The following is a 19,307-nucleotide window of genomic DNA, read 5'->3' as shown; positions in this document are numbered from 1 at the left end:
GAGTCGTATCGATATCGAATCGTACGGGTGTCACGTCATTTCGGTTCGGTTTCGAATACGACAGTGATATTCAATTCGGTTATTGTGAATAAAAATGAAAAGAAATCGTACGATATCTAATCGAATCGGTCGACAACTGAGTTATCGTAAGGTTCTGAATCGGCCCCCAGGTTCGTCTGAGGGCTCTTACAAATAAACACGATACGACGTCGCGTCGTGCTACGAGACTCGGCATCGTTTCACGATGCGACGTCGTATCGTGGAAATCTACGACGAGCAACGTAAAAATTCAAAACAAGACAAAGATTACTTTGTATTTTTTTTGTATTTGTTGATGTTTTGCCCCATAGTACAGGTTGCTCCTTGACTAGGGTTATTAAACAGTCAACCTCAATGTCGTCTGTCATCTTTGAATATTGAATAACAAATGAATGCGGCACTCGGGAGCGCACCGTGAATTTCTACGACACGACGTCGTGCCGTGTCGTGTCACGTTGCGGTGTCGTGTCCTGAATTTTTACATTTCTCGTTGTAGATTTCCACGATATGACGTCGCATCGTTTCACGATGCGATCGTGTAAGAGCCCTAAGCCATTTTCTAGAAATGGTCTGTTAAAAACATTACTTTCTTTTTTTGTTTGGGTGAATAAAGTGTAACTTTTTTAGCTGAAATTGTCTTTATAATACATGTCTTTTTGTTATAACATAATGGCAAGGAGAAGTGATTTTAGTTTAATAAAAGTGTACATAATGCAACTAGACTAATTAATTCAGGGGAATTAAGTAAGCACAGCGTAATTTTAATACCACGATAAAATTTGTAGTAACATTATCAAGTAAAACAAATGTCTCGTAAAGGCAGTGCCAATAAAAAATTTTGTTTTAAGCAAACGTCATTACATCGCTTGTTAAATACTTTTTTAAATGTATTACGTTTTATGATTAATTAGTCCAATTAAAAGCAGAATCCAATGTAAAATTTTAAGTTAAATACATAATACCTAATAACACAACAATTGGAGATATGTGCAATTCACACGATGATAAACGAAGTTAAGTATTATTGATTGAATATAAGAAATATTTATATACAAATCAATCAATACTGTTTAATTTTACAAAGCCATATGTACTTATCACCATTACGAAAATAGCCAATTACATTTTTAATAGATTTATTCTGTAAATCTATTCTGTAGTAGGCATTTAAAATCAATGTTAAGGGTCAAATAAAATATGTATATAAAAAAAAAACAACCGATGATAGGACAAAATGTCTTTTGACATTGCGTGATTTGTTTGCAAAATAGTCTAAATTCCAAAATATGGACTTAAGGTCATTTTTTAGGATGTAAATCGCGTATATTTGTTTTTTTTTTCAAACAAACCAACGTTTCGGGCCCCTTACAATGTCATGGTCACGGCTGATTTGAGACCTGTAAAGGGCCTAAAAGTTGCGATGTTTGAATAAACAAATATACGCGATTTAGATCAGAAAAATCATATGTTTACACAATCGCGAAAACCTAAAGGTGCGTCTACATATCTACGTCATCAAGTGTGGACGCACAATGAGCCTCCATCGATCACTGTCCTCGAGGACAGTGATCGACGTAGCTTTCCGCAGTGTGCACGCGACCCGTGGCAAACATGGACAATTTAGCTAATGCAGCAGCTGCTGCAGCAATTATTATATTATATTATGTTATATTAGGGCCAAGACGAGTGGATTATTTTTGCGAACAAACTTCTTCTGACCACGTGTCCATGATGGTCGGCTCGAGCGAAGCGTCTATCACTAAACACGTCTACGAGCGCACTGCGAGTGCGATGCAAATGCTTTTGTGTTTGTCAAAAAACCGACAATTGGCGGAACGCAATTGAGCACGATCCGAACGGTCGGCGCGCGCTCGTTCGAGCCTCGTAGGTCAGTCCACACTACACGAATTCGTGCTCAGCTCGTGTTCGGCTCGTGCTCGGCTCGTAAGCGTAGACGCACCTTAAGAACTCGATTATGGACTTAAAGATCCTTTATGAGAGGTAAAATCACCTAAAGGCATAATCAATAATAATATGGTATTGAAAATTGTCATGTTAACGATCAGCCACTAGTTTGTCACACATCATTCACAATACTTGTCTAAAAAGAGGTACTATGTTTACATTGATTATTCAGTACATAGGGAAATATGCTGGTGTAAAAGTTTCAACGATTAGTAACAAATCAAATGTTATGTGTTAAATACATAGCGCTGTTCAATTTGGTACAAAAATGAACACAAAAACTATCACTGACATACAATTATGTTATGGATATGCGTGTCGCTTACCACCAGGCGCACGACTTGTTTGTCCCGTCACTTACTACGTGTGCTGAAAATTGGCTGATTAAAAGAGTATTTTCGAATTTTCGTTCGTTACTTTCATTATCTCACTGTGGCAATGAGTATGGCTACGATGGTTACAAATAGGGTAGCGAAGCTCACCGGTGATGCTGTCTTAGTAGCATATCCCGTAGGCTGCGTTGTTGGCTAAAAATTAAAAGGGTCAAATTATTTTTTGTGAATAATCAAATTTCATAGTAACAGACTACTGTCTGTTTTAATATTAAGTTTATTGAATATTACCTTTGTTTATTACCATGATATTTATATATTACTTTTAACCGACTTTCAAAAAAGCAGGAGGTTCTCAATTCGATAGTACTATTTTGTGTATGTTACGCAATTATTTGTGAACGGATTTTGATAATTCTTTTTTTGTTGGAAAGAGAGTACGTTAGTCACATTCAAATTAGAAGAAAATATTTCACCTCTAAGGGTGGCAAACTAGAGGATGAATCCGGTTTCGCGTACTTCCCGGTAATCTATTTCTATAAAACTTGGCAAATAAATGTGATTCCACGAACTTTTGAAGTCGGTTTTTTTTTATAAGTAAGTTATAATTATTATAAAATTTATTTCTAAGTTTGTTATAATTATTAATACGAAGATAGAACACAAAGAAATACTCCTTCGATCCGGCTGGACACGAACCGAACGTCCTCGCCGTACTGTGGCTGAATACTTAAACATTTGTTAAATGCTGAAAGTGGAATCAATTATAAATAATATTTAGTATTATAGAACAAAAGTATTGTATTATGTTCTGTATTTTTCATTAGTAACTAGGAATTATTTTACTACGGTAGTGTATATGTGGAAAAAAAATCACATTGTACGTAAAAATATAATCATTAAATTTTGGGAAGCGCAAGGAAAAAAAACCGGCTATTTCATTAACATATTATTTTTACTTTCCCTTTAATTTAATCAAAGTTGCTTGTCCTCGGTTTTCCCCTTGCTGCATGCATCGATTTTTCCTTCTGTCATGTTTTCAATAAAAGATTGTATCACACAAGTTGGCCCCACAGGTTTATTCATCCATTAGCTATGGTATTCATCAAACTTTAACACTTGCACATTTGTAAATCTCGTTGTGTTACTTATTAATTATGTGTTTTTAAAAACATATTTTTTAATTATCACTGGGAACGCCGATCAAAAACAATAGGACAAATGATAGACTTAACCTAACCTAATATATGAAGAATGCTTTGTGTTTGAAATTAGCATTTTTGTTTTAGTATTTGTTTGCTCAACAGTTATTGTATTTAGTATACATACACACAAAATTCCTTTAATGACATGCATGCATAGATTAACAAAAATTATCAACTTAACAGGTATTAAGTATACGTACATGCTCAAGAGCGCTTGTGATGGTTGTACAGGTTGTACAAATTGTAGGCACTGGCGAAGAGGACACGTATGGCTTCGCTATAGGAGTACCCTGAGGTAGCCCGTTCCAGAATAAACGTTCATTTCTCCTGTTAATAAAGAATTATTGTATAGCAATAATAAAATGCAGGCTGTCTTTATGTTTTAGGAGTTCGGTTGAAAATTGGATACGAGATGAAAAGATACAAAAAATATTTGTACCTTAGGATGAGGCAGATGAATGCAATCTTGTGATTTGTGAGTCGCGTTTTTTGAGTCGCTTACTTAATTTACGCTGCATTTCGGTTTCATATAAAATTTCCATTTGTGCCACACGATGACGAAAAATGAGTTGTCTGCCGACTCATGTACGCAATTACGATCGAACTTCGGCCTCACTGTTTGACGTGCTTGTACCGGTGGAGAGAGGGGTGAGGGAAACAAATGCAGAGTAGTGTCGTAAAATTATACATTCCATAAATTTTACTGCACGTCACAATTGACATCAATGTACAGCAATTAGCTTCTTCAACGTAGTTATGAATTAATACGAGCAGACAAACGTCAAAACAGCCATCATAGCGTGCCTGTACCAGAGAACGAAAAAGTAACGAGAATGGACACTCTCCGGCCCTTCCTAGATTTATACCGCACTACGCCCCGCGCATTGACGGTCACATTGACTAAACGACAGCAAGGTGCCGGCGGGCCGTTTTCGCGCTAAGATGACTTTGATATTTCACTATAGTTTTTATATATTCATTACGAAATCTGTACGTTAACATTGTACGTTACTATTTATAATGGTCGTGGATTGTGCTGTGTATGGCTGTTTTCCGAAAGATGAAACGAAGATGAAAAAAACTTATGTCTGAGACTCATTCAGCTATTGTTTTCTTCATTATTTAGTGCAGAGTAATATATAATACAGATTTCAATATAATGAGACGCCATAACTTCGAGAGCTAGTAGACAAAGGTTGTCGAATTTTCAATTTGTATTGCTGATAAATATTACGTAGTGAACATACCCGAAAATTAACTAGGTAATGATAAACTTGGACACGCAATTTCAAATACCTTGGTTACCTTTTTTTAAAGGACCTGTCCAAAATACAATGTATAATATTGACGATTTATTTAAAATATATATTAAAAAATATATATTTTAAATAAATCGTCAATATTATTCTAGTTAGTGAATTAATGAAAAATATAATATTATATCGATACCTAATGAGCAGGTGTAATTATTAGGATTCTATTACTAGAATTAAAATTAAAATTAGAATTAAAGATAACATCTCAATCACAATTAAATTTAACATTTTATGAATAAATCTCAGTAATAAATTAATAACGGATCAATTACTGATTGGGCCCTTATTTTGGAAAAGCAGCGATATGTCGAGTAAAGTATATTTATAACGTAGGCGTAGTTACTTAATTAAATTTACCTAAAGGTTCCATTTTAAATTCAGAATGTTACATTGTTTCTTTGTTCTCTTTGAGTTTCTGTAAGTCGTTCGACATAACAATTTGATTTAAAAATGAAAAAACTTACTGTTTTCTCTCAGCGATAACCTTTTCTTCTGCTTCGAAGGAGTTAAAAGCGTATTTTTCGAAGTTTCTGTCTTTATCATAAAGCACTTGGAAACAAGTTTCACGAGTGTCGGCATCCCATCTGAAATTGTTTTTATTATTTTTGGTAACTTGAAACTTGAAATTTATTTTTTATAGTACACCAACAATACCAATTACCTGCAGGGCTAAAAAGACCGCATTAGCAGAATCGTAATATGATTAATTGACAATACATATCATGAATTTCTTACATATTTCGCCACTCAGTTAGGTAACTTTACAGCTACCAGCCCTGGCTAGAGATGTCGCTATTAATTGTAATTAAATTCACTTACTTTTTCCTTTGCAATTGATGTCCACGATTATCGGCGAGCATATCTTGGATGCATTCTGGTAGTAATATAGCACACGCTAGCTCGGTGACCTTGCTTCGGAATATCCGAGCTGAAGCCTGTTGCTCTATTTCATTTCTTAGACGGTGGTATGTTTTGCTTACTTTTTCCTCCATGAATTTCTGTTGACAGCAAATTAATAATTGATAAAAAAACTTAATGATTAAGAATGTACCTTTACTTGAAATAAAATACGGGATTGACAAATAGGTACAGGAATTGTTAAGCAGATTATTATTTCCGAAATGAATAATTTAGTAATTAGGAATTAAACTCAAATCATCTTCATTTCTCAGGTAAGCAAATTACATTTGAAATCGTCATACTGATTAAACTCTACTGCTCATTCGTAAGGCAGATTCCCCGAGAAGATTGAGCAAGGCATAGGGGTTGCTCATATACATTTTAATCAAAATATCATTTACAATATTTATTTTAAACATCTTAGATCGAGACTACCTGTAAGAGCTAAACGGGTCACTACCATGGATATTTGTCATCCAAATAATAATAATAATAACGCACACACTCAACATAGCCCCGCACTAGGGAAACCCTGTGTCGCGGGTGCCATGGACACACAAATAGACAACCACAAATTACACCCAAACTCACGAGAGAAATAAATGTAGGCCATACAAATATTTCTCCCGGCCCGGGGACCTCTGCGTGGCAGTCCGGTATGGTAACCGTTCGGCCACGGAGGCAGTTAATTAAGTACGTAGCAGCTGTATAATAAAATAAAATAAAATAATGTAATAACGTAACATCAGGTATAACAAGATATTAAAAATAAATAGGATATTAAACTAGGACAGTATGCATATAACTATACTCCTGGACTTAGCGGAACGCTAAAAAAGGTTGAATGTATGATAACAATGTTTTTGTTATTATTATAAAATATATAAGTGCGCATTTGACCTCCATCTCACCAGGTGCAAAGTGACGATGAGGTCGACGATGAAGCATGCACACCTAAATAATGCCTATTAATTCTCGCCTTGAAAAGGCCCCAGTTATAACGTTCAGGGAATAAGTCTGCAGGCAGGGAATTCCACTCAATAGCCGTTCGCCATATTAATGTGGAAGCATAACGCTTCGTGCGAATGTTTGGAATATCCACAATATTAGGGAACGCAAGCCTACATCTAGTCCCCCGGTGATGGAAAGGGGAAGGCGGAATTAAATTGTCTAATTCCACTGGCCATATATTCCAGAACGTTTAATCGTAATTAAGAGACGGTTAAAGGCATTTTTTTTTTGTATGTGTGACCAGTAATTCCTATGAACATTGTTATCATAATTCAACCATTCAAATTAGTAAAGCTCCTTGTGAAAGAGTTCGTCCAGGGAAGTACGACCAGCTTACCTACTTCTGTCATCAAGCAGTAATGTGAGCATTACTGCGTTCCAATTTTGGTTCCAAAAAAGGGTGGTGGTGAAATTACAGGCACATGTAACTTATAAATTTTTGTCTCTTAGGGTGTCGAGTGCAGTGGCATTGTCCCTCAGATCTTTGCAATTTAAAGGTATGTCTGTTTGGCACTGTAACTACTATGGACAGGTGTGTCACTTACACTTACTTATTAAAAAGAACCTCTAAATATGTCCTTCAGTGTGTTTCTTCACATAAATGAAAATAAAGGATTGTGCTCTCATGGGTAGGTTACATATTATTAAATAAGTGTTATTTTTTATAAAACATATCTTAGAAACCGGACCCTCTAACCGATCATTTAGTTCTGAGTAGATAAGTGTGAAGATGATGTTAAACAAAAACTTTAACCTGTGAGCCATTTTGATCTTTAATTACATAACACAAAGACAAATTTCAACCATAAAGCTTTTCTTTTTTTCTTTTCATTTTTCTGTTGAATGCGTAAGAAGACTCTCAGAACCAAAAAGTCGGTTAGGGGGTCAGGTATCTCAAGGCATACACAGTACCACATAAAACTAACACACCTGCCAATATTCATACAAATATCTGTCCAAATGGCGATTAGCCTCTTTCTCCTTTAGCATTTGATAACCGTTGAGAACGGCGTCCCAAACAATAGCACTTGTCTCCTGGTCCAAATAGTCCAGAATTTGCTCCGCTTGAAACAGGTCTATGTCTCCCGCCATGTACAGAGCAAATACATCGTCCACTATCTGAAAATTATATAAATAACAATATTAACAATGTACCAGTCAGATTCGCGTCAATTCGTCTGAAACTAGAGAATTCCGTGTACCATTGTGTACCAGAGCAACGGAATTCACCCAGGGGCGCTACTCAGAACACCGATATGAGAACCAATTTAGAAAAATTCGTTTCCAAATCAATTCGACCGGGAACCGTAACCGGGATTTCTTTGTCCCACTGCTTCCGTGGCCGGTTACCATGCTGGTCCCGCGTTCGATTCTCAGGCCGGCAGAAATATGGCTCTATTCTCGTGAGTTTGGCTGTAATTTGTAGTTGTCTATATATGTGTGTGTGTTGATGGCTACGCGATACAGGGTTTCCTTAAGGGCGGGGCTGTGAGTGTGTGCGTTATTTATTTTTCCAGCAAGAACAGTGCAAACCATTCGACCGCCGAGGTCATCTTTATGCTAATTACAATAAGTTTGGTATTTTCTGTGTATCGGTAATCGCTGATTTTTGATGTACTAAGAGAAAATTAATTTGCAATAAGTTTTCTTAATGTCTTCTATAGTGTATTCAATAAGTATTAGTGGCGATTACTTAGCTCGTTTACCGCATCCGATTCATATTCGTTCCGAATCCGAGATTACACAAATCTAGAAAACTCGAACCCACTTTGGATATCGCTTGAGTTTGGAATATAACAAAAGACATACCTGTGCTCTGTTTTGCTCATCAACTGCACGATAATTTTCCTTTAAAGTTTTCGCAATAAGCTGCCATGTGTAGCTATCGTAATTGACGCGATAGTAACCTGAAATAATAAATATCACACATTTTATCTTCAAAAACAAAGTAACAAATAACATTTACAATAAATTTGTGAGCCACTATTCTTAAACCGCACGGCATAACCTTGAACAAAAATAAAATGAAGTACTAAAATAAAATGATGTGTAAGGTCAGTTGCAAATTTTTTTATGATATTTAGAAGCTGTGAAAATATCTTGCTGAAAGATGAAATGCATACAACAGCGACCGGTAAAGATAAAACTATTATTGCAGAAAAGTGTATAAAGAATAGAGTCACGGTTAACGATTAGGTAACAGCTAATGTTTAAATAAAAATTACCAGAAGCATTTCTGTTGAAAATGATCCAGCCTCCAGTAAGACTTTCTTCGAAGGTATAAGTTTGACTCCTCACTAGAAGTCTTGCTTCGTCACAATTTATACAATTTTGTTTATTCTGCACTATATATGAAATCGGGATCAGGAAATGAGAGTCGAAGCGATGATTGTGGTTGAAGTTGAAGCGTTGCTAAAAAAACATAATACCTAATTCGTTAAACGCATAGGAGGTGCTGCATGGCTAAAAATATTTTTTTTATTCATCGTCATCATCAGAAACCTCGTCCCACTGCTGGGCACGGATCTCCTCTCAGACAAGGGCTTACTAGGAGACTTTACACTTTTTCCGAGGGTTGTGAACCATGTTCGACATGTAGGTTTTATCACGATGTTCTCCTTCACCGAAAGCTCATGGGAAATTTCGTTTTAAATTAGAACTCAGAGGTGTGCGCTCGGATTCGAACCCACGGCTTCTGCTTGAGAGACGGTAGGTCAAACTATTAAGCTACCACGGCTTCTTTCTTTAATTAACACATAAAATGTTTGAGAGCAAATCGATACTCATCCTTAAAGTTCTAAAACACGTGATGAAGTTACTCAAAGGCAAACTTAAAACAAACACAAAAAAACACGACAAAATTATGAATCTTATATACCGACACCGTGAAGTAATTGCTAAGAACTACTGCTTCAACATGTCGGTATAAGAATTGATAAAATCACTTTTAAATTCTACATTTCTGCTTCAAAGTAAATGCAAATTCCATAATATTAATAGAATATTTATGCAGATTGAATATGAATGTATTCAAGATGTGTATTTGTAGTGATGAGTGTAAAATCCGCCTGCGTAGGTGCTATTGTCACAATGTGTTCCGGATTGAAGAGCAAGAAGCTGGTGACTTAGACAATTGCGATGAGGATACCTTCTTAAGATCGCAAAAATTTTATACGTAAAAGTTACTATGTTCCATTAGGTTGGAACGCCAGAGTATTTGCCGGTTTATATAATATTTAAAATTTTTTTTCAAAGCAGTGGTTTTGCTTGGACAGTTGTACGACACATAGACATCTCTCAAGATACGGCCTAAGCCCGTTAATGCATTCAAAACGATCAGTGAATATTCTGGGCTCTACATGAGGTTTTATGGTAGGACCAATTTAGGGAAATCGGTTAGTATCATAAAGAACAATGGCGAAATAATTGTCCTTCTAAGAATTCTTTAGCGTCTTCAAATATCATAATTATGAATTTGAATAAAATAAATTAATTATGTTTTTTAAGCTATACTACAGGCCTGTCGAAGTTTGCCAATAAAATCATATTTAATTGAAACTTAAATGACTAATTAATATCTAACCTAGACCGATATGTACAATTGCCAATTTCTTAATTCCTAAACATTAAGCGAAATTTAATCGCCAAAAATATCGATGGTTTCGTTCACATTAAGTTAGTTCATGTAATCATGTAATATCATCATGTCATCTCTAATACTAACTAGTTTGTTACAGAAAATTAAGTAGGGAATTCCTTTTCCAAATATACCACGCGAAAAAGTGGACAATAAAGTTTTCGATTTCAGGGATAGATGGCATGTTCCACAAAACATAACTAGGGCGCGCATTGATCTACCAAAGGGCGCGTGGTAGATAAGTATTAACTCATTCTCCTTTTTTATGGCTTGACTTCATGCCTTTTCATTATACCTTATAAAAAATATTTTCCTGTAACTTTCATCCAACCAATACAAACAAACGGCACCAGTCAGCTTCTATTAACTCTGACTAAGGTGCTTACTTGTTGTACTTTATTTTGATATAATAATACACCGAATACATTTTATTCAATTATGTAAAACATAAATTCGAAAACTTAAAACAGGAATATCTCTAATTTTTCGACTTCTCAGAATAGTAAATCTAAAAGCATAGACCCTAATAAATTAGGTCAACAAAAATTTGTATGGGCGTTCGCCATTGTTCTTTGCTTCATTTGTACTCCCGGTACAAGATATTCCTTACTTAGAGACCAACAATCCTATGGCGCAATTATTTATTACTCGTGAGTAGTTCAGTTACCTGTTTCAATTGAATTACTTCAGGATTCCGGTCCCTAAATACATTGACATTAAGTACGGGATAACCAGCCTCGCTGAACCAAGTACTCATGGTGGTAGATGCTAAAGTACCGTTCAAAAGTTTCATACACTCCACTGCCTCTTGGTCTAAAAATTCCAAGAATCCTAGGAAACTCATTGCTTTACCACGTCTGAAATGGAAGACGAAAATTGTTAAACATTTCATACCATTGGTATAATAAAGTCATATATGATCATACGTCAGAAGTGCTTTTATCACAAATGAAATATTTAAAAATAAGAAGTACGTGAAACAAATTGCGTGCATAAGACATTTTAAAAATACTTCGGAATCTTCGCGTTGCATTGTACTAACATCTGAAAACGGGAATAAACTCGTGTAAACACTAATACATATTCTCACACCTACTTGTTTTCGATCAGGTTGGACTGGGTGTGTCATGGGCTGACCGGTGATGCGTTGTTACATTTCATCTCGGCGGTGGAATCTTCATCGACCCTCGCTATGTTTTTCAAAAATACCGCCACCCACTACCACAATACTAGCGGTGTCCTTATTCTGTACCGAAGCGTATTCTGGTACGCTGCCGATCGCTAGAAAGGTATTGAGCTTTTGCAAACACCGAATTCCATGCTGCAGGTATCTTGAAACCATCTTCCCGATTGAAATTATTTCAACCTGGCCGAAACGTCGGAAAAATAGGTAGGTGTGAAAATACCTATTAGTGTTTAGAATCTTTAAAAGTTGTCATTTTGCAGATGTGACGTTATTAAACTAGGCATGCGTTTTTTTTAACTGTAAAATTCATTCTATACAATTATAAGCCATCAGACTTGTTTACAGACATTTACCTTAAGTTAACATATTTAACTAAAGCCTTATGAAACTTGTCGGAACCAATCCAGTCTTCAAGCATCCAAAGTAAAGAAGCAGTTTTATGCGCTATCAAAGTTCTGTATCGAAGACCGTGTTCAATCATGAGAGTATGATTGAAGGAAGTCAGTGCTGGTACGCTATAATAACTGTCTTCCTGCATGGCTTTAAATCTCATGTGGAGTCCGTGGTGACGGATGGGCACGGCATGTTGCAAGGATTGACCATTTTGCTGGTACTGTGAATACGATAATTACGAAAAGATAATTTTTTTATAAAAAAAAGAACGTACTCAAAAGTTAGCTTATACGTTTTCGCTGTGTTTTATTTTCATTGGAATTACATCCATGTGTCAATTTAAATTCATTAAAGAGGATTCGTCTCTAATTTGACACCCTTAGAGGTGGAATATTTTCTGCAAATTTGAATGAAACTACTACGTAGATAAATGGAATAAAAATACCTATTAATGTTTTTTTTATTGCCGCCATCGAAAGGGAATTAAATAAAATTGGAGTTAATGATAAAAATACAGATCTTATTAAAAAAATCAACAAGAAAATACAGTAATTAAAAATCACTGTAATAATGACATCATTTACAATGATTCAGATAGCCTGGACAATTTTTGCTTGTTCAGTCCATACTTTTATTCAATTTGTTACCACCTGGTAACATATGGGTTTTTTTTCATTTGTCGCCTGTGGAAATCACCACTGGCAACAACTGAGATTTTTTATCCCGTTTGTCACCACCTGGTAACATATGGGCTTTTTTTTCTATTTGTCGCCAGTGGAAACAAATCCACTGGTGACCACTGGGAATAAGCGAAAATATTTATGTAGGTGAAATTCCTTCCTACCTTTTGAAGTCGGTTAAAAATAAGTGATTCATTTCAACGCATATTCGATTACTTCCTAGTTTTACTACATAAGTGTAATAGCAATATAATCTCTTTATTTCTATTTTTTTATAATCTCTTTCCATAGTTGAAAATATAACTTTTATTCTTACCTGAGTCCAAAAATAGTAAGCCAAATAAGTTGCCAGTCCCTCTTTGAACCACTCTTCTCTCCACATAGACGGTTGGGATTCACCGGGGTTTCCAAGCCAAATCCTGCTCAATTGTTGCACGAGCTCAAAGGTCATCCGCTCCTTTTGCTTGATGCTTGTAAATTCATCGACGTGCATTAAATGTACCTCGCTGTTAAAGTACAATTATTTTAATTGTTTTTGAATTCATTTTCATTATAATTATAGGCGCCTATGCAATTCTTTCGTCGAAATTCATCCTGTTACATATTTTCATAAAATTGGATTGTAAAACTTTTAGGGGACAATATTTCCGTAAGAATCTAAATATTTTTTTTTTGCGAAAGAAAGGGAAGATTACTTAGTAAAAATGAAAAAAAAAAACAGTCTTTTAAAGACTGGCCGGTTATGTTCCTTTTTTATTATGAATAAAAAAAAATTAAAAAAAAAATAAATTAGCTGAATGTCAGTTTTTGTCATTCATTTGTTTTTTATTTCCTAGTGTAATTAATTTCATGTTTGTCGTGCAGTTCGAGGGCGATTTTATGTTCTTGTACATTTTGTCAACTTTATTTGAAAAAGATTTTTTATTTGTCAAACTTCGTATTAATTAATGTAACACTGTTACAATTCGTAAATTCTCAACCGTTTCTGTTACAGTACAAAACGTTAAAAAAAGTGTGTGTTTTTATTTCCATATTTTCAATAAAGGTTGACTAAGGTTATACATTGTCGATGTTAAAAAATGTTAACGTAATTGTTGCATTATGCCTAATTATTACTTTTGGAATATTCATTTCACGTTACTATTTTACATTCTGACTTTTTTGTTCCAAAAAAATATGTGTGTGTATCTTCTCTTATACCTTTGTGTCGATTCTCACATGCAAGATTATTGTGAGGAGAAACAACTGTTGCTAAATTTGTATGACCTCGCCAAATAATTCGTACCAACAATATTTTAATCTGTACATTTCATGTGCGCAAGCTATGATGACACGATGACCTACAACGCGCAATAAGTATTCAAGATTAGCGTCTTATACAAAATCACCTAGTGTAAAAAAATATCTTGGTCGTAATTGAGCGCGTAAATATACGAAGATCCACAAGAAACCCAATTTCTTCCAAAGAAATACGAGGAAGTGCTCTATACATTTTTTTACAACATCAAGCAACGTTTATCCATGACAGTTTCAGTGCCACTCAAATTTTCAGTGCCACTCAAAGTTTCAAATCACATAGAACTAAGACCCTGAGACTCTTTGACAAGTCCTATGTGCCTGTAATTTCATCGGCACCCTACCCTTCAAAGCCGAAATGCAGTAAAGCTCATATTACAGCTTGGCGGCAGAGATAGGTACATACGAAGAAGCGAATTACCTTACAGACTGTAGTTTCTTTAATATTGTCAATTGTGTAGGTGCGCACAATCCCTTATGCGTAAATATCTAAACACTAAGTATTCAAATTGTTATTATTATTGATACAAAGTTCGAACACAAAGAAAAATTCCTTCGATTCGACTGAACTGACTGTAGCCACGTTAAGGCAACATACATTGTTCGCGTTCGATCAATAATAATAACAAATTAGTAGGCGAGTATTATCACTAAAACTAGATGAACATCATGATAGTGTAAACATGATATTAAAAAAAATATTCAAATTATACTTACTCATTAGTTAAAAGATTCCAGCTTCCAATTTCATATCCATCCAGTCTACTTGGAACTGAGACAATATTGATAGGTCCAAGAACCAAAGGTCTATTATCGTTGGCGTATTCGTGTATCAGCTTTAGCATCTTGTCAGTGTAACGCAAGATAAAGTTATGGGCCCTTAATTTATTTTTAGGGGCCCAAATGAAGACAGTGTCATTGGTTCTAGTGCTGGAGACGGATATGTAGGAGTAATCTGAATAATGGAAGCCCAGCTGGTGTAGTTTAATTTGTGATGATGGAAGATAGTCTATAATGACTCTGTTGCCATGACTGAAAGAGAGAATAAATCGGAATCCAAATATATATTCTATTATCACAGTAGCTATGATTGTAATATCAAGTTTTTTTTTATTATAATTTGATGAATTTGGAGAAGAAAACGTCCTTGTACGAGGCGTGTTTTTAAAGTAGTACCGTTTTGGAATTCAACCGCTGGCTACAGCGCTGCGATTGGCATCCGCGTATGCACACTTTGTACTTACATCTGTTGGCAAGCCACTGACGCAATAATGGCAACTGTGTGTTTTTATTTGTTTATGCGTATTTAATATGCCTCTGTGAAATAGGCGCTCTGATTCATTTTCTTAGTGTTAAAGGTGTGAAAGCGATTGAAATTCGTCGTCAGATCTGTGAACTGTATGGACAAACCATTATGAGCGATGAATTGGAACGGAAATGGGTTAGAGCTTTTAAAGGTGGTCGCCAGAATGTTCATGACGAGGAAAAAAGTGGACGAAATCTGTCATTACTGAATATTTGCTGCGGAACTCATTCTCCATATAATCCTGCGATGATGTCAAAATGGCTGTGTTGCGGTGGATGTCAAATCATGCGGCAGATTTCTATGACGACGGAATTCAAGAGCTCGTTGTACGATTCGATAAGTGTCTTAATTTTAGTGGTATTATGTAGAAAAATAGATTAAAGTACAGGCTTGCATCTAATTTTAAAATTGATAGAAATAGTGGAGTTTTTTTTTAAATTTCAAATTGAGTACCGACTCATTTTAAAAACACGCCTGATATCTTTGGTAATTACGTTAAGTATTTATGTACGTATGTATGGCAAGTATTTATCATATACACATGTGATAGAAGTAAAAAGTTAACGAGTAACACGAGTAACGAATTGGTAATATGCATTTTAAGACCATTTGTATGGTCTTGGTCTATTTATGGTCAAACTGTAGAAAAACCAGTAGCTCGTGAGGACTTTCTAAGTGCGACAAAAATAGTCAAGTAACGTATAAACTGGAAGATAAATCTATTGACACGTTTTCACGTACGTTTTTTATAAAGTATTTTTATTAGCTAGTAATAAGTAAAATTGACAACTCAAAAATAAATACTACAATAATAACGTGGCAGACAACCACACCAATAACAAATTGGTTCGACCAGGATCCGAAACCGGGATCTCCTCATTCAGCGCCCACAGTTCCTCCAAGTCAACCACTAAGGTCATCACCCTACATACAAATTTTGTAAACAGAGATCGTGGTTTGAATGTCTCAAATATTGCTTTATTGTGAGTCATTTAGAAAAAACGCTATGAAAATTTATTCTCGTTCTAAAATAGCGTATATTTGTTTTGTTTTCAAACAAACCAACAACGTTTCGATTTTAATTCCCGAAAGAATATTTTCATTTTCAATGTGTAGCAATCACGGAAATGTACTCGTATGTACCTACTCGATACTGTGACTCATATTATTTTGACACTGTGGAAAACTGTTAAAGCACGACGTCCTGTATTCGTTTCAAGACCGTGGCTATATTCAAGATCAAACCTTGTTTGCACGTTTAACTATATGTAATAGTCAATGTAGCTTTCATAAAAATTATGACATGTGTCGTTTTTTGTGTTGATAGGAAAGTTTTCTCCCGTAAAAGGAGCTGACGCTGATTGTAGACGCTGAGAATTGTGTCAATTACGACGGCGCGTGATCGCTCCTTAATATGGAAGTTGCCTTAATGATTGCATTTGTAGAAAATTTCTACGAATAATGATTAATGTAAATGCTGTTGGAAATAGTAAGTGCAACGAATTTTAGATAAATAAAACTCAATTTACAGGGATGCTGATAAACAATAACGTGTCAATCCACATTTATTTATTTACATAACTCTATGCACTTATAGTTTCCCAAAACGTACATAGATTAAGAAATACGAAAATAAGATTTTTAAAAATACAGAATAAAAATTGCAGACATAGACTTTTGTTACATGATCATAGTTTTACGAAAATGGGACCTGAATGGTTTTTTCGTTGATTTTGATAGTTTGTTCTTACTGGACTTATTATTATAATTCCCCAACAAAAATAAGCACAATAACAAAAGTTTTCATTTTAGAAAATTTTTAAATGAAATATCTAAAACAACGAAAATATGTTTAAGTGTTATTTTCGTAAAACTATGTACTATAGTTTATAATTTATAATTATGTACTATATCATGTTGGTTGACTCATTATCGCTTATTAGCATCCCGTTACAAATTACAAAACTACATATTACCTAAACGATGTACGTGAATTATGCGAGCAGGGTACATTCCCATCTAAACTTAAAACCACCATAATTAAACCACTTTATAAAAAAGGTCAAAGTGACACTATGAAAAATTATAGACCTGTAGCTTTGATACCAATATTTTCGAAGATTGTTGAAAAAGTGATTTTTAATAGTATTTATAATTATTTTGAAATAAATGACATATTTTGTAACGAACAAAAGGGTTTTCGCAAAAATAAATCCATCGAACTTGCAATTTATGAATTTTTGAATATTATTTATAGTAGAATGGACATGAGACAACCAGTAATGGCACTGTATATGGAGATGTCAAAAGCTTTTGACTATGTGGATCACAACATATTATTACAAAAATTAGAAATTTATGGTATACGCGGTAATACTCTAGAATTAATAAAATCATATCTGAGCAATAGAACACAAATAACACAAATTAGTAGAATTTCTTTAAAAACAAAAATCGAAGGTACGTACGAATCTTCTCCAAGAACTGTGAAGTACGGAGTGCCGCAGGGCAGTATACTCGCCCCATTGCTATTTATTATTTATATTAATGATATGCCTACATCGATTCCAAATCATATGACTTTATTCGCTGACGATTGTACTATTATATTTGAGATTGAAAATGAAATATATGACTCCCTAGTAAATGTAATGACATGGCTAAAATCTAATAATTTATTACTAAATTTTGACAAAACAATGATTATGAATTTCAAGCAGAGAGGCGACAACTCTCTGACAAACAGAATAATTTATAACAACCATATCATAGATGAAACAAATTAGACCAAATTCCTGGGAATCTACATAAATAGGAAAATGCAATGGGAAGAGCAACTTCAAGTAATATGTAACAAACTATCGAAGCAATCATATGCTCTTTTTAAATTGTCTAAGGTGGTTAATAAAAACGCTTTACTTGTGGTTTACCACAGTTACGTAGCTGCAACACTCAGATATGGAATCTTATTTTGGGGTAACGCAAGTAATATAATACAAGTTTTTCGAGCTCAAAAGAGATGTATAAGGGCAATTTGTGGCCTAAAACAGACCGACAGTTGTAAAAATTATTTCAAAGAGTTAAAAATTCTGACTTTGCCATCCATGTATATTTATGAAACCGCCTTATTTATACGACATCACCCGGACCTTTTTCCCTTGGCCACACGAGCACGTCGTCTAGGCCAGCTACGCGAAAGAATTTGTGGAACTGCATTGCTTCAAAAAAGCATGTTCGTAATGGCACCTAAAATCTATAATAAATTGCCATTACAGATCAGGCAGAGTGACACTTTCGACGAATTTAAACGCAAATTATTTAACTATCTTATTGAAAAAACATTCTACTCCCTGGAGGAATTTTTGTAATTTTATTAATTTATAAAAGACATGACTGTGTATTGTAATTGATAACGTATTTTAATTTATTGACATTTGTTTAATTGTATCACTTTATTTTTAAATTTAAGATTACCTTGGTTTAATTTAATAATGTATAATTAGTTGGTCAATGTAATGTGATTTTTATTAATAATGTTTCTTTGAGACTCTACATTTCGTATGCCTTGATGGTACGTCATGGAGATCAATATTTTAAACGTTAACATCTGTACTGTTACACCCATGATGACGAATAAAATGATTTGATTTGATTTGATTATGATTTTATATGCAATTAATAAATTCAAGCGGTACTTTGCAGAAATTTATGTTATTAAAAATGGAAGTAAATTAGTTTGCAACTTTGCGAACTCAGTGACGGTTATAACGTACAAATTCGCAGTGCTTGTAATATAAAAATATAATATGTGTCCGACAAAAACACCAATTGTCTTATCTCAAACTAGGGAATTCCTTTTACTATGACTACCAGAGCAACGGATTTCTGGGGCACTTCCCAGAACTTTCCGAACCAATTTGGGAAGTTCATTTCCCAAACTGATCCTACCGGGAAACGTACTCGGGGCCTCCGCATCCAGCGCTCACAATGTAAGCCATTACTTAGGACACTGAGGTCGTCTTGTGTTGACTTTTTTTTATG

The 19,307-nt window shown here is 34.7% G+C and overlaps 1 protein-coding gene across 1 annotated transcript in view; it reads right to left on the bottom strand.

Moving 5' to 3' along the window:
- Positions 1-1,426: 1,426 nt before the first annotated feature.
- The window catches only part of LOC113231892 (membrane alanyl aminopeptidase-like), a 31,856-nt gene continuing 13,975 nt past the window's right edge, over positions 1,427-19,307 (bottom strand). The window contains exons 3-13 of the mRNA XM_026466433.1: positions 14,678-14,992; positions 12,981-13,170; positions 11,945-12,204; positions 11,073-11,262; positions 8,994-9,180; positions 8,578-8,675; positions 7,699-7,887; positions 5,677-5,855; positions 5,322-5,441; positions 3,742-3,868; positions 1,427-2,531 (exon numbers count right to left, since the gene is read on the bottom strand). Coding sequence (XP_026322218.1) covers positions 2,427-2,531; positions 3,742-3,868; positions 5,322-5,441; positions 5,677-5,855; positions 7,699-7,887; positions 8,578-8,675; positions 8,994-9,180; positions 11,073-11,262; positions 11,945-12,204; positions 12,981-13,170; positions 14,678-14,992 — 1,960 coding nt within the window. The 3' untranslated portion in view covers positions 1,427-2,426. The remainder of the gene's footprint in view (positions 2,532-3,741; positions 3,869-5,321; positions 5,442-5,676; positions 5,856-7,698; positions 7,888-8,577; positions 8,676-8,993; positions 9,181-11,072; positions 11,263-11,944; positions 12,205-12,980; positions 13,171-14,677; positions 14,993-19,307) is intronic.

Source organism: Hyposmocoma kahamanoa, unplaced genomic scaffold, assembly GCF_003589595.1.
Source record: "Hyposmocoma kahamanoa isolate Upper Pololo Valley unplaced genomic scaffold, ASM358959v1 66, whole genome shotgun sequence".
NCBI classification, from domain to species: Eukaryota; Metazoa; Arthropoda; class Insecta; order Lepidoptera; family Cosmopterigidae; genus Hyposmocoma; species Hyposmocoma kahamanoa.
This window is presented reverse-complemented; position numbering and strand designations above follow the sequence as displayed.